This window comes from Chionomys nivalis, chromosome 10 (assembly GCF_950005125.1).
Source record: "Chionomys nivalis chromosome 10, mChiNiv1.1, whole genome shotgun sequence".
NCBI classification, from domain to species: domain Eukaryota; kingdom Metazoa; phylum Chordata; class Mammalia; order Rodentia; family Cricetidae; genus Chionomys; species Chionomys nivalis.
This window is the reverse complement of record NC_080095.1, coordinates 40981403-40997065: the sequence shown is the minus strand read 5'-3', so window position 1 is coordinate 40997065 and position 15663 is coordinate 40981403. Positions and strand designations below refer to the sequence as shown.

Genomic DNA, 15663 nt, shown 5'->3' with positions numbered 1-15663 from the left:
AACAAAGAACTATGACTTATAGAAGGAAGTATCCAGGGTTGCTCACTCAGAAGAGGCATAGACTTCTTCATACATACCCATGGCTCATCTTGGACAGCTTAATAGCCATTATTTTCTTCAGGGAATATTTATTGATTCAGAGTTATACACTTCCTTAGATGTCAAGGTGAATGAAACCCATCGCTGCAAGACCCTGACAATCTGACTTTAATCCCTAGATCCCACAGTGGAAGGAGAGAACTGATTCCTGAAAGTTGTCCTCTGACTTGTATGAGCACGTACGCGTGTGCGCACGCGCACACACACACAGAATAGAGAACAATTAGGCCAATAGTTGATTGCTAAGGATATAAATAAAAACTAGTGGTAAGACATCAGCCTAAGAGATCTCGAGTCTCTTAGCAATCTAGTAGGTGAAAAAAACTATTTTTGGACTGGAGAAATGGCTCAGTTGTTAAGAGCCGTTGTTGCCCTTGTAGAGGACCTGGTTCAGTTCCCAGCACCCACATGGCGCTCACAACCATTCATTACTCCAGCTCCAGGGGCTCTCATACTACTTTTGATTTCCAAGGGCACAGATTATGCATGAGGTATATATACATAGATACAGACAAAACACTTATACAGAGTAAAATAAACAAATCTTCTAAAACCTATATTTTAAAATATACTTAAATATTTAATATATATAAATGTTTAAAACATTTATGTATATACATACATACATATATATTTTAAATGGAGACTGTACTTTTGTTTCCCAGCCACTCAGACCCGAATAATCACATAGAAACTATATTAATTACAACTCTGCTTGGCCAATGGCTCAGGCATATTCCTAGCTAGTTCTTACATCTTAAATTAACCCATTTTGATTAATTTATGTATCGCCACAAGACTGTGGCTTACCGGTAATGTTCTGGTATTTTTCTCCTTCGGCAGCTACACGGTGTCTCTCTCTGACTCCACCTAGGCTCTCTCTCCATCTCTGTTTGGATTTTCCATCTGACTTTACTCTGCTAAGCCATTGGTCAAAACAGCTTTATTTGTTAACCAAAACAAAAAGCAACACATTAAAAAAAAAATAAAAGCAACACATATACAGAAGAACACCCTACATCATTTTTTTTTCTTGGTTTTTGAGACAGGGTTTCTCTGTGTAACAGCCCTAGCTGTCCTGAAACTAGCTCTGTAGATCAGGCTGGCCTCGAACTCATTGAGATCCGCCTGCCTCTGCTACCCTAGTGCTGGGATTAAAGGTACCCTGGCTGTCTGGCTCTTCTAAACAGTTTTTTTTTTTAAATATTTATTTATTTATTATGTATACAATATTCTGTCTGTGTGTATGTCTGCAGGCCAGAAGAGGGCACCAGACCCCATTACAGATGGTTGTGAGCCACCATATGGTTGCTGGGAATTGAACTCAGGACCTTTGGAAGAGCAGGCAATGCTCTTAACCTCTGAGCCATCTCTCCAGCCCCTAAACAGTTTTTAAAGTATATTTTATTCTAGTGACTGAAGTTAGTGAAACAGCCATCTCAGGAACCTTAAGATTCACTTTTCACTGAGCTATGGTGGCACATGCTTTTAATCTCAGCTCTCAGGAGGCCAGAGGCAAGCAGATCCGTGTGAGTTCAAGGCGAGCCTGGTCTACAGAACCAGTTCCAGGGCAGGTTCCAAAGCTACACAGAGAAATCCTGTATCAGAAAACCAAAACCAAAATAAACAAAAAACTAAATAACAAAAGAGTAATTTTTCACTCCCTTCGAAACACAGTATTTCTGTTTTTCAGAGGAGGCCAACCTGAGGCCCTGAGCAGCCTTTTCTTTTCAAGGCACCCAGGGGTGAAAGATGCAAATATCCAGGAGATAAGAACTAGGTGCTCAGTGGTTACCCGCCCTGACCTAGGCAGAAGTCACTCCAAGTCACAGCATCAGAACAAATAGGGTTTTTCCGTTGTTACACAGAACCTATACATACATACCAAGTCTCAGAAGGAGCTACAGGAGTCATTTCCTGGGTACTCTTGTACAAGTCACGGGGTTTTGTTTGTGTTTATGTTTGTGTGTGTGCAGCCAGATGTCAATGTCAGGTATCTTTTTGATTGCTTTTGGTCTAATTTTTTTTAAACAAAAAACAAAATGGGGATCTCATGTTGTAAGATGCAGCTGGCCTGAAACTGTGTAGACCAGGTTGGCCTTTAATTTCCAGAGATCCTCCTGCCTCTGCCTCCCAAGTGCTGGGTTTAAAGGTTTAAAGGTGCATACTTCCAACACTTGTGTCTCAGTTAGGGTTTCTACTGCTGTGATAAAACACCATGATTAAAAGCAACTCAGGTAGAAAAGGGTTTATTTCACTTACAGTTCCATTTAACACTTCACCATCAAATGCAGTGAACTCAAGCAGGGCAGGAACCAGGAGACATGAGCTGATGGAGAGGGTGTGGATGGGTGCTGCTTACTGGCTTGCTCCCCATGGCTTGCATAGCCTGCTTTATTTTATTTATTTGTTTGTTTTTTCAAGACAGGGTTTCCCTGTGTAACAGTCCTAACTGTCCTGGAACTAGACCAGGCTGGCCTCGAACTCACAGGGATTTACCTGCCTCTGCCTCCCGAGTGCTGGGATTAAAGGCATGCACCACCATGGTCCAGTATTTTATTTTATTTTATTTTTTTTGGATTTTTCAAGACAGGGTTTCTCCGTAGCTTTTGGTTCCTGTCCTGGAACTAGTTCTTGTAGTAGACCAGGCTGGCCTCGAACTCACAGAGATCCGCCTGCCTCTGCCTCCCGAGTGCTGGGATTAAAGGCATGTGCCACCACCGCCCGGCCTTTTATTTTATTTTATTGCTTCTCTGTATATCTCTGGCTGTCCTGGAACTTGCTCTGTAGATCAGGCTGGCCTCAAACTCAGAGATCTGCCTACCTCTGCCTCCGGATTGCTGGGATTAAAGATGTGCGCCACCGTCAGCTTCAGCTTGCTTTCTTGTAGAACTCAGAACCACCAGCCTAGGGGTGGCACCACTCACAGTGGGCTGGACCTTCCCACATCAATCACTAAGAAAATGCCCTACAGACTTGCCCACGGTGTGATCTTGTGAAGGCAAATTTTCACTTGAGTCTCCTTCTTCTCTGATGACTGTAGCTTGTGTCAAGTTGACATAAAACTAACTAGCCAGCACACCTGGATAAGACTCAAAGGGCTTGCACTTATATCGGAGTTCACAGATTGGCTAGACTGTAGCTGGCCAGCAAGCCCCAGGGATGCTCCTGTCTTTACAGCCCCAAGCCTGGGACTACAGATGCAGGCTGCCCTTGCCTTTGCCTTGCCCAGCTTTTATGTGGATTCTGGGAACCGAACTCAGATCCTCAAGCTATGGAACAAGCACTTGACCTACAGAGCCATCTCTCCACTCCCGTTTGTTTGTTTGTTGTTGTTGTTTGAGGTGACATCTAAGTAGTTCAGGTTGAGTTTGACTTTGCAGTGTAGGGCACACTAGTCTCACACTTGGGCCCTTATTGCTTCAACCTCATGCCTGGTAGGATTGCAGGTGTGCACCGCCACCATTCCTGACTTGTCATAGAATCTCACTTTCCTCGTGATTGAGAGAGTATCTACTTGGCTTGTTACAATACAACTAGAAGTCATGTTTTAAGAGTCACTACAGCCGGGCAGTGGTGGCGCACCCCTTTAATCCCAGCACTTGGGAGACAGAGGCAGATGGATCTCTGTGAGTTCAAGGCCCACCTGGTCTACAGAGTGAGTTCCAGGACAGCCAGAGCAGTTACACAGAGAAACCCTGTCTCGGGGTGGGGTGGGGTGGGGGAGTCACTGGAGCTGTATCTGGCCACTATAGGTCACAGAGGAATGGTTGATGGGATGGGATTTAGTTGTTACCATAAGAACAGACAACCAGAAAGCTGCCAGGAAGTGACTTATATGTGAAAACTGACATCTAGTGGTGTATTTTTATTTTTTTATTTTTTTATTTTTTTGGTTTTTCGAGACAGGGTTTCTCTGTAGCTTTGGTGCCTGTCCTGGAACTAGCTCTTGTAGACCAGGCTGGTCTCGAACTCACAGAGATCCGCCTGCCTCTGCCTCCCGAGTGCTGTGATTAAAGGCGTGCGCCACCACTGTCCGGCTTAGTGGTGTATTTTTATAACATGGGCCAAAAGTATAAGTTAATAGCTGGCTGAAAAATTTAGTAACTGGGGTAAATAACTAGACGGTGATAGAGCACCTGGTTTTATGAACATAGCAATATTTAGTTCTCATCAGCAACTTTCGAACTTGGCTGTGGATTAGAATGATTTGTGAAGCTTTCTGAAACCCGCTAACAGAGAGCATGGTGGTGCACACCTTTAATCTCAGCACTCCAGAGGCAGAGGCAGAGGAATCTCTGTGAGTTCCAGGCCAGCCTGGTCTACAGAGCGAGCTCCAGGTCAGTTAGAGCTACACAGTGAGACTCTGTCTCAAAAAAAAAAAGAAAAAAAAAAACAATAACAATAAAAGAGAAACATGCTAATGTCTGAATCTCACCTTCTGAGAGATTCTGCTTTAACCTGCAGGAGTGAAACTCAGGCAATCTATCTCTCTGTCTCTCTGTCTCTCTATCTCTCTGTCTCTCTCTGTCTCTCTCTCTGTCTCTCCCTGTCTCTCTCTCTGTCTCTCTCTCTGTCTCTCTCTCTGTCTCTCTGCCTTTACTTCTGTTTTCATCTCTCAGCTTTAAAAATCTTTCTAGCAGTGACATTTTAAAAAGTGACTTTAACATGTAACCAGAAGCTGGACATGGTCGTGATACCTGTGATTCCAGCATTTGGAAAGAAAAATCAAGAGTTCACGGCCAGCCTGAGCTATAGGAGACCGTATCTCAAAACACACTCACACACGACTTCACATCATAAATACACACCACACATATTCACACACACATCATACACAGACATATCACATACACATATACACACTCACATGCCACGCACCGCGCCCCCGTGTCTGCGCTCTGTGTGCTGGCACCCAGTTACCGAGCTTCGGGCAAGGGGCTGGAGGTTAAAATACACAGACACACACAGACAGAGAGACAGCGACACGGGTCATCCTTGAATTCCCCAAGAGTGCCCCCTTTATTGTGTTCAGGGGCAGATTATATAGAGATAGCCACGCCCCAGCCAAACCCACCAGAAACCACTCTCCTGCCATCAGGAACTCCTGAAGATCTCGTGCTCAGAGCAGCTGTAGGCACTCAGATCAGGGGATTACAAGAAATTCAGGATCTGGGGTCTCACTGCTCCCAACACTCACACATTTATGGAACCAGGTTGTGAACAACTGCTGTGGCCCATGAATAACTATTTATTATTCTCCTTATTATATAATTGAAGAAAGTAAAACTCAAAGGGTTAGGTAGTTGCTGTAAAGTCACTTAGTAGGCAGAGAAAATTTGAGCTTGATTTTCCTATATACCCCCATCTGATGTTGTCTTTGCAGAGGTTTTTGTTTTGTTTTGTTTTTGTTTTTTTGAGACAGGGTTTCTCTGTAGCTTTGGAGTCTGTCCTGGAAACTAGCTCTTGGAGACCAGGCTAGCCTCAAACTCACAGAGATCCACCTGCCTCTGCCTCCTGAGTCCTGGGGTTAAAACACATATATCACCACAGCCTGGTTTGCAGAGGTTTTTAGAAGTCTGATATACTCCGAATAGCTTTCTCATATAGCATTCTTAAATATGGGACAGTAAGGCTTGACCCAGCTGAAGCTCTGCAAATGGCTTGGGTTTGGTGGGATAGCATAGTCTAAGGAAGGCACTGGCTATCTTACGGTTTCTGTAACTCATGAGTTTAAACTTGACGAGTTTTAAACTCGTGGGTTAATTCTGAATCAAATTGCTACAAGATAAACATTCAAGTGTGTGTGTGTGTGTGTGTGTGTGTGTGTGTGTGTGTGTGTTGAGATCAGAAATATATTAGAGATATCAGAAACTATATCTAATTTCCTAGGAGGACCAAATTATTGGTCCACTATTGAGGCCCAGAAAAATGTTAACCACTTATATACATATCTGAGACACTTATCTGCTAGGCATCAGTGGGTGGGGAAAGGAAAACAGAGGGTGCAAACCCTGCTATCTGGGACCTTTTGCTAACTTGACCTCCCACAGGGTTCCTCAGAGGACGAATGACATCGAAAGGACAGTGAAGCTAGAATTTGTTCCAAGCCCATCCGGTACAAAATAAAGCTCATTGCGGACACAGGAAATGAACGGGGCTCTCTGGGTCAGGAAGAGAGGCTGCATCTCTTAATCACACATAGGGACCAGGCCAAAGTCTGCCAATGCCACGCTTAAGTAATTGCTAGGATAATTTCCCCGAATTTTATGGTGAATGTTTCTTTGATTGGCTCTTGGCAGCATGTACGAGCAGGTTGAGGAACTAAGGTTCAGCCAAGCGAGCAATGCTCTAGAAATCATCCTATGAAAAGGCTATATTAAGGGCCACAAACTCAGCCAGAGGACTGACTTTGGCCCACAGATATTTCTGGCTCAGTGCTAGCTGGCAGTGTTTTCAATATTTTTCAACTAATTGCCAACATTCAGCTCTGGGAAAAGTTTACATAAAAACTCTGATTTTTGTTATGAAATATAGTGTGTGTGTGTGTGTTTCTAGGGATTGAACCTAGGGCCTCATAGATGCTAGGCAAGAACTCTACCCACCATTCCTCAATATATGCTTCGTTTATTTTTGAGAGAGAATCTTATGTAGACCAGGCTGGCCTAGAATTCGCTATGTATTATTGGATGAGGTTGCTCTGAAGCACATTTTGTAGCCTAGGAGGACCTTAGATCTCTGATCTTCCCGCCTTCTCCTCCCGAGTGCTAGGATTACAGGTGAGAGCCACTGTGTTGTGTTTATGCTGGGGAATCAAACCCAGGGCTTTCTGCATGCCCACCAAGCGCTCTGCTGAGTTTCATGCTCAGCCCATCTTCTATTTTCTGACACATCCATGGTGAAGTTAGTGAACATTTGCTGGTAAGGCCGTTCCCTAAGAAGCAATGGAGTGGGGGACAGTGAGGTCATCCAGTAGGAAAGGTGCTTGCTGCCAAACGTGACGACCTGAGTTTGGTTCCTGGGACCCACATGGTGGGAGGAGAGAACTGATTCCCAAAGGTTGTCCCTTGACCTCCATACCTGTGCCGTGACACTTCTATATGCACTTATGCATGCACTTCTACATGCACACATGCATACACACACACACACACATGCACAAAATAATGTAATAATAACAATAAGAAAAGAAATTATGGGCCGGAGTGGGAAGATGAAATGATATCCATAAGAAACTGTGGGAAGCCAAAAGCAGGTTCTAGCACGCATATTTTCTTCCCTCTGACCCTTCTCCATCGATCCCATCTGCTAAAGTGATTCCCTGAGAACTTAGATGGAATGTATAAACTGAGAGAAACACAAATGTTGATTTAAAACGGCTCCTTTTCCTAGATCCAGGTTAAGAAGGCACACTGTTTGTTTGTTCTGTGACTGTTGTGGTTTGCATGCTGGGCTGAACAGAAGCTTCCTTTTACATCAGGCTAGGGACGAGCCACTTACCTAGTCCACCTGAGACCTGATGAAAGGGAAGAGGGGGAGAGAAAGGAGAACAGTGGAGACATTCTATGAGCAAAGAAAATCAGCCAGCAAGGAGAGGTAGGCCCTTTGGGAATGGTCACATTTTGTTAGTATGAAGAGATATGCAGAACCATGAGGGTTAGGCATAGGGACCCCAGCTCCTCTGTTGTAAAGATACAAGTGAACAACGCAGGAAGCCAGAGAGGAGAAAGAGGCAGCCATTGGCTTACTTCCCCCAGCCTTTTCCCGCCTCACCTGGAAGGTCCTTTCTCCTAGCTCTGCCTGTCTAAATCTTTCAGCCTCAGATCTGATGAAAGCTTCCAGGCTCTCATGATTTCCCCAGATCCCTCCTCCCTACATCCCTCCTCCCCAGATCACTCCTCCCCAAATCCCTCCTTTAGCACAGCTGCTCTATGCCTCACAAGTCCCACTAGACTGAGCATATTGTCCTGAAAGAATCTTGCATGTGTGTATTATAAAACCCCTTGTAAACTCCTCGAGAACAAGGGCCGTTTCTTCTGTTCCTGCTTCATCTCCCATAGTGCTGATGGCCTAAGAGACCCTCTGTAGGGCCCTGCTGCCTTCCAGACTGGAGAGTTCAGTTCAGCTCTCAAGCTCTTGCCAGCAACGCAAAGGGTACACAATAAAGCCCTTTCACTATTAAGCAACAGATTCAAAGATAGAAGGGCTGAGAAAGTACACCCACAGAATCATGCATTGTCTCAGATCTCTCCTGGGAGCCAGAGCCTGGGATCCTCAGGTTAGATGCGGAAGTAACTTTGATATACTCTATGTGATGGCATGTCTCAAGTTAGGATTTCATTCAGAAGAAATGGATAAACTAGTTGATTAAAAACATGGAAGTGGGAATGTTCCTCAGCTTTTGTTTAGTAGGCCCGGGGTCTGGAGTCCGGGGGTAGTAGAGGGCTGGGGTCCTAGGTCAGCACCACAAATAATAGGAGTTCCGGGTACTTTAAAGGATCAAAGGAGGTAAAGATTTTCTTGTATGCCATTAATTGGTATCTCCTACAGCTCTCCCCTGCCATGCTTCATAGTCAAGGGTTCACAGAGGGAAAATATTGTTTTTCATATTTTAATGCTGACAGTGCTACCAGAAGAGAAAGTGTGTGTGTGGGGGTGTGGGGGGGTTGTCTCACACTGCCTTATTTCCTTCCCTCCATCCCCGCTCCTTTCTTCCCTCCCCTTCTCACCTTTCTTTCCAGCCAGGGCCTCAATATGCAGGCCTAGCTGGCCTTGAGCTCACAGAGCGTTCCTGCCTCTGCCTCTCAAATGCTAGAATTAAAGACATAGCCACCATGCCCAGCCATCTGCCATTATTTCCATTGCTGAATGTTTCAGTGCTTTTTTTCGGGTATAAATAGCAATCAGTATTTAGGAAAAAGAGCTAGATTCACACCTCTTTTGTATTCTGAGTTTCTCCTTTTCCACGGTTATTTTGGGTATCAAGTGTACTTATAGAATTCCATCGTCTGACACACAGATTTCAGCTGCTCCTCAATGCCTAAATCTTTTTTTAACTAATTTTTAAAATTCATTTTATATTCCAACCCCAGTTCTCCCTCCCACCCTATGCCTAAATCTTTAAAGCATTATATATACTGAAGAGAACTCATGAGAACTGTTAGCCAGCCTTGGGAAATTCTGGAGTTGTATCCTAGGAATCTAAACGTGCTCACACCCAGAAGTGCAGTGTGATGGGGTTGTGTTGGCTTTTTATTTTTTTGTAATGGTCATGTGATATCCCTTTATAGCTCCCTGTGGACTGCAGTTAAGGAACTTTCTGTAGAACAAAACTGAACATGGAGACATACACACACATATAGACATAGACACAGATGTGCGCACACACACACACACACACACACACACACACATCACCTGGGAGGTTTCTTAAACAAACAGGAATCTCCTCTAGGTTTCCATGAGAAACTTGTATATTTTGTGAAAGATTCTGAGTCTTTCATACTTCTTTGTATTCTAGTAAATTTACAGGTCTGACATGTATACAGGATGTGACCTTGCAGGTGTGTGGAGAAATATACTGTCACTGTGCAGCCAGCATTCTTTAATCCCGTGTAAACAGTGCACAAGGAGAAGCCCAGGAGCAAGCCGAGCCTGGTGGCACAGTTCTGTAACCCCACCTATGAGGGAGGCCAAGACAAAAATGTGCCTGGATTACAGAGTGAGGTCAACAGTGCCAGCCTGGACAACTGGGTAAACACTGTCTCCAAACTTCAGAAGAGTTAAAAAGGGTCAGGTATGGTGGCGCATGCCTTTAATACTAGCACTTGGGAGACAGAGGTGGGTGGATCTTTTGAAGCTAGCCAAGTCTACACAGAGAATTCCAGATCAGGATTACGTAGTTAAGTGCTGTGTGGTTTTGTTTGTTTTTGTTTTTGTTTTGTTTTTTTACTCTTTTGGGGGTCCCGCCACCCAGCTCCCAAATAAATCACACACAGAGGCTTATTCTTAGTTATGAATGCCCAGCCTTAACTTGACTCGCTTCTTGCCAGTTTTTCTTAATTTATCCCGACTACCTTTTTCCTCTGGGCTTTTTATCTTTCTCTATTTCTGTATACCTTTCTTTACTTCTTTCTTTGTGGCTTGCTGTGTAGCTGGGTTGTTGGCCCCTGATGTCCTTCCCTCCTTGTTCTCTTGCTTCTTTTACTGCTGCAGTGCTGCTGCGCCTCCTCCTCCTTCCCCTCTTTTCTCCTATTTATACTCTCTGCATACAGACCCGCCTATCCTTGTTCTTGCCTCGCCATTGGCCGTTCAGCTCTTTCTTAGACCATCAGGTGTTTTAGACAGGCACAGTAATACAGTTTCACAGAGTTAAACAAATGCAGCATAAACAAAAGTCATACACCTTAAAATAATAGTCCCCAACAGTTAAGATTCCATCTTAAACACACACACACGCGCGCGCGCACACGGAGTAAAAGCAGGGCTAGGTTTGTGGCTTAGTGGTAGAGAACTGTCTTCTAACATGTGAGGGCCTATATTCACTCTCTAGTAACCTCCCCTCCCTCCACTAAAAAAGGAACTAGAATAATCGGGCATGGTAGCACATTCCTGTAGTGTAATATTCTGGAGGCTGAGGCATGAGCATTGCAAGTTCACATTCAGGCCGATCTATACAGTAAATTCCAGCCCACCTTGGGCCACATAGCAAGACCTGGTCTCAAAAATAATAAATTGGGTATGGTGACTCACGCCTTTAATCCCAGCACTTGGGAGACAGAGGTAGGCGGATCTCTGTGAGTTTGAAGCCAGCCTGGTCTACATAGTGAGTTTCAGGACATCCAGGACTAAGTAGAGAGGCCTTATATAAGATGATGACGATAATAATAACAATAATAGTAAAGCTGATTGATAAAATAGTTTATCTTTGTGAACATAGTGAGGACATTGTACAGTATCAATGGAAGAGAGAGAGTGTGGCCCGTCCACACTCTAAGCGCAAGAGAAGCATTCAGCCTGGATAGGATCAGCTTCCCCCCACCTTTCACTGGTGCTGAAAGACAATCTTCTCAGTAACTTGCCCAGCTAGAAAGATCTGGGTCAGATCCGAAGGGCCCCTTTTCGATTCTTTTTTCCCGGGCAGTCCGTAGATCTCTGAAAAACGGTGAGCAACTTTTCTGTGTGGGGAGCTGTACAACAGGACTCTTCAGCCAGGGACTCGGCCTTTTGGGCAGCACCCTCTGCAGAGAAATATTCACATACAGTCTCGAGTGAGAAAGCACATCAGTTTAACCCAGATTATTAGAGTAGCTAGGAGCTATTAAATTCAACAAGAAGCTAGAAGCCCATCTCCTTTGACTCTGGCCAACCTAATGTGGAGAAGAGGCCCCAGGTGCTCAGTAACAAAGCTTGACAGGGGCTGGAGAGATGGCTCAGAGGTTAAGAGCATTGCCTGCTCTTCCAAAGGTCCTGAGTTCAATTCCCAGCAACCACATGGTGGCTCACAACCATCTGTAACGGGGTCTGGTGCCCTCTTCTGGCCTGCAGGCATACACACGGACAGAATATTTATACATAATAAATATTTAAAAAAAAAAACAAAGCTTGACAATTTGCATGCCGATTTGAAGGGCTCGCTTGTTTATCATTCTGTTTGATCCCTGGGACCCACATGGTGGAAAGAGAGAACTGAATCTTGCAAGTTGCCCTCTGGCTTCTCCATGCCTGCTCATCCTTACTAGTTTTATGTCAATTTCACACAAGCTAGCCATCTGAGAAGGGAATATCAGTGGAGAAAATGCCTTCATAAGATTGGGCTGTTGCTTAATGCACAGTTTTTAACTATAAGCAACGAGCATTCATGTATTTGTACACATAAGAATTTTATTTGAAGCAGGGCTTCACTATTTTGTCCAGGTGGGTCTGGAACCTGTGGACTCATGTGAAACTCTTCTTCATGAGTTTCTTAATTGAAACTACAGGTGCACACCATAGAAATGAAGTTTTACATTTTTATTCTTTAATTTGTTTAAGATATGTTTTATCATGCATGTGTCTGTGTGGCTGTGCATATGTATGTACACACATGTGCAAGTGCCTCTGGAGGCCAGAAGAGGGTTTCAGATCTGCTGGAGCTGGAGTCACAGGCAGTTGTGAGCCACTTTCATGAGTGCTGGGAACCAAGCTTCCGGTCCTAAAAGAGCAGCACTCCTTCTTAACTGCTGAGCCATCTCTCCAGCCCTGGGTGAATGTTTTGGAAAGATAGCTTTACTGGAAGTAGAAGCGCTTGATGAAACATAATGCTGAGTTTTGATAATGGTGGCTTGTCCTCCAAAGTTTATATTAGGATTTAACAATAATAATCACTGTTAGAGTACCACGATATAATGGCTCCCCCATTCTTCCATATTATGTATAGATGTAAGTAAGGACACATAAATATATACATATATACTGGCACATGTGAGCCCTAGACAAATTCTGGTGCAAGTCTTATTTTGCCGGATTTCCCTCTCCCTAGTCCCATTTATAAAAATACTACAGAGCCAAGTGTGGTGGCTCTTGCCTATAGTCCAGCACTGAGAAGGCTGAGTGAAGATGGCCATGAATTTGAGGCCAGCCTGGCTACATAGTGAGTTCCAAGTCAATCTGGGCTATAGAGTAAGAGCCCATCTCACAGCAACAACCTCCCCTATATACTCAGGACATTATTTCAAGTCACTCAATCATACACACCTATGGAAATAGTTATTAATAGCCGCTTCTGTAGGGAGAACTAAGTAAGGCCACAGGAAAAGTGATGAAGTTCAAGATAAGTCAGGTCCCCAAAGGCAACTCCCAGCTACAGGGGAAATGAGAAGACAGAGATAGCAGCAAGACTCTTTATTTAAGGAAATCACAACGTGTTCAGAAAAGAAAAGGATGAGGTCACAGGAAGGGCTGGGAGGAGAAGATATTTGTACAGCATGTGGAAATGACAGACTTTGCGTCTTCCAGTCGCTAAACACAGGCTCCTCAGCTACAAAGCAGAGAAGCCCAGAAGATTCCCAGGTTCATTTCAGCTTTGTCCTTTGTCACCTGGAAAGCACTCTTTTTGAAAAGAGAATCCAATTTCCAGTGCCACATATGATCCGCACTTTGTCTGCATCTACTCCGGGGATCCAATTCCAGGATTCTTCCAGTACATTCAGCCTCTATGTCACCTAGGAAAGAAGCTAGGAGAGTGTGGCTCAGCTGGCAGAGCTCCTGTTGTAGAGGCTTGACGACTTCAGTTTGGATCCTCAGCACCCATGGGACAAGCCAGGCTTGTAGGCCCAGCACTGGGGAGGCAGACAGGAGGACCTCTGGAGCTTACTAACCAGCCAGTCTTCCCGACCCCTGAGCTCCAGTTTCAGGGAGACATCATATCTCCAAACAGGAAAATGGTGACAAAGGGTGACACCCGACTTTGACCCCTGGCCTCCACACATACGTGTGAGTGCACGCACTTACACACACACACACACACACACTTTATTTGTTTGTTTGTTTGTTTTTTTTTTTTTTGGTTTTTCGAGACAGGGTTTCTCTGTGGTTTTGGAGCCTGTCCTGGAACTAGCTCTTGTAGACCAGGCTGGTCTCGAACTCACAGAGGTCCGCCTGCCTCTGCCTCCCAAGTGCTGGGATTAAAGGCGTGCGCGGCTTACACACACACACTTTAAAAAGGAAGAAGGGGCCCAGAGAGATGGCTCAGCCATTAAAAGCACTAGCTTCTCTTTCAGAGTACCCAGGTTCGATTCCCAGAATCCTGACTGTATCCTGGAAGTCCACAACTAACTATAATTCCCGTTCCAAGGGGGATCTGATGCCCTCGTCTAGACATATGTGGTACAGACATACATTCAGGCAAAACATCCATGCACATGAAATAAATCCCAAAAACATTTTAAAATAAATTTAAAAAGCAATAACAATGGTTGTTAAAAAGTGAAGGCTATTCCTCCTGAGGTCCCTTCTTCCAGGCCCCCTTAGCCTTCTACTAGTGCACAGAACTTGGCTGCTTTAAGTCCCCACTGCTCTGTGCTGAGCCGGCCCCTTCCCAGCCTCTCGCGATGGCCCCGTCTGATAGAGCAGTCCCTTCACAACCGCTCACGATGGCCCCGTCTGATATAGTCCTCTGTGAGTTTTGTCACAGTAACATTCTTCTGTCTGTGACAAAAATACCTGAAAAGCAACTTTCGGGAGGTGGGGTTTTGACGTGAACTTACAATCCACCCTAGTAGGGGAGGGCGTGGTTGTAAGAGCAGGAAGCAGCCAATCACACTTCCTCACAGTCAGGAAGCAGGGACCAACGGGGGAGCTGTGTCCAGCGGTCGCTTACCCAATCCAGGTCCCCGTCCATGCTATGGTGCTGCCCACAATTAGAGTGGGTCTTCCTACTTCAACCTCATCTAAACAATCGCCCAGTCTGTGCCCAGAGGCTTGCCTCTTTAGTGATTGTAGATCCTGTCGAGTTGAAATGTTACGTCACACGTGCCGGTCAATTCACTTAAGCTTCCATGGGGCGTATGTAGATGTCATTTAAACTACCTAACTCCTGCTGCCACCCTGCCCCAATCAGGAACTCTATTCTAGCAGGCATGGTGGCACACACACACACACACACCAAGAAGGCATGCAGAAGCGGAGTCTGCTGGGGTCTGGAGAGATAGTTCCTTGGTTAGAGAGCGTTTACTGCTTGATCAGAGGACCAGAGAAAGGATTCCACAAACAACTGTAACTCCAGCTCCAAGGGATCTGGCACTCCCTTCTGGTCTCTGTGGACACACACACACACACACACACACACACACCCTTACAAAAAGCCAGAATCTTGAAAAAGAGGAGAGAAACAGAAACAACCTACTGGATATACTTGCCATCTCAGATTAGGGCAAGAAGACCTGGGGGGGGGCGGGGCGTGCTGGAGAGATGGCTCAGAGCACTGGCAGCTCTTCCAAAGGTCCTGAGTTCAATTCTCAGCAATCCCACAGGAACCCCATGCTGGCTCACAATCATCTAGGATAAAATCTGGTGCCCTCTTCTGGCATTCAGGAAAACATACAGATGGAACACTGTATACATAATAGATAAATAGAAGAAGGAAGAAGAAGAAGAAGAAGAAGAAGAAGAAGAAGAAGAAGAAGAAGAAGAAGAAGAAGAAGAAGAAGAAGAAGAAGAAGAAGAAGAAGAAGACGACGACGACGACGACGACGACGACGACCTGGAGTTTGAGGCCAGGCTGGATTAGGTAGCAAAACACTGACAAACTTCCTTTTCAGAAGAATATTCATCATAAGGGTCTCACCTTGTAACCTCAGCCTTCCAAGTGCTGGGATTACAGGCCTTGAAAAGGCTGGGGTGGGAGGGGGCAGACCAGAGCCCTGACAGAGGCCAGACCTTAATTTCACTTCACTAGAATGGGACAGAGCTGAGCAAGCATGTCTCATGAAAACCACAGCTTATGAGTGACCATCAGCAAGCACTCTCACAACCCCTCTGCTGGCTCAATAGTCCCCAAAAGCCCTTCTGCTAGCTCAGCAGATG

The 15663-nt window shown here is 45.0% G+C and overlaps 1 protein-coding gene across 1 annotated transcript in view; it reads right to left on the bottom strand.

Moving 5' to 3' along the window:
* Positions 1 to 11043: 11043 nt before the first annotated feature.
* Positions 11044 to 15663, bottom strand: part of Heatr4 (HEAT repeat containing 4) — a 38106-nt gene continuing 33486 nt past the window's right edge. Inside the window, exon 17 of the mRNA XM_057782190.1 lies at positions 11044 to 11339. Within this exon, the coding sequence (XP_057638173.1) occupies positions 11169 to 11339 (171 nt within the window). The 3' untranslated portion in view covers positions 11044 to 11168. The remainder of the gene's footprint in view (positions 11340 to 15663) is intronic.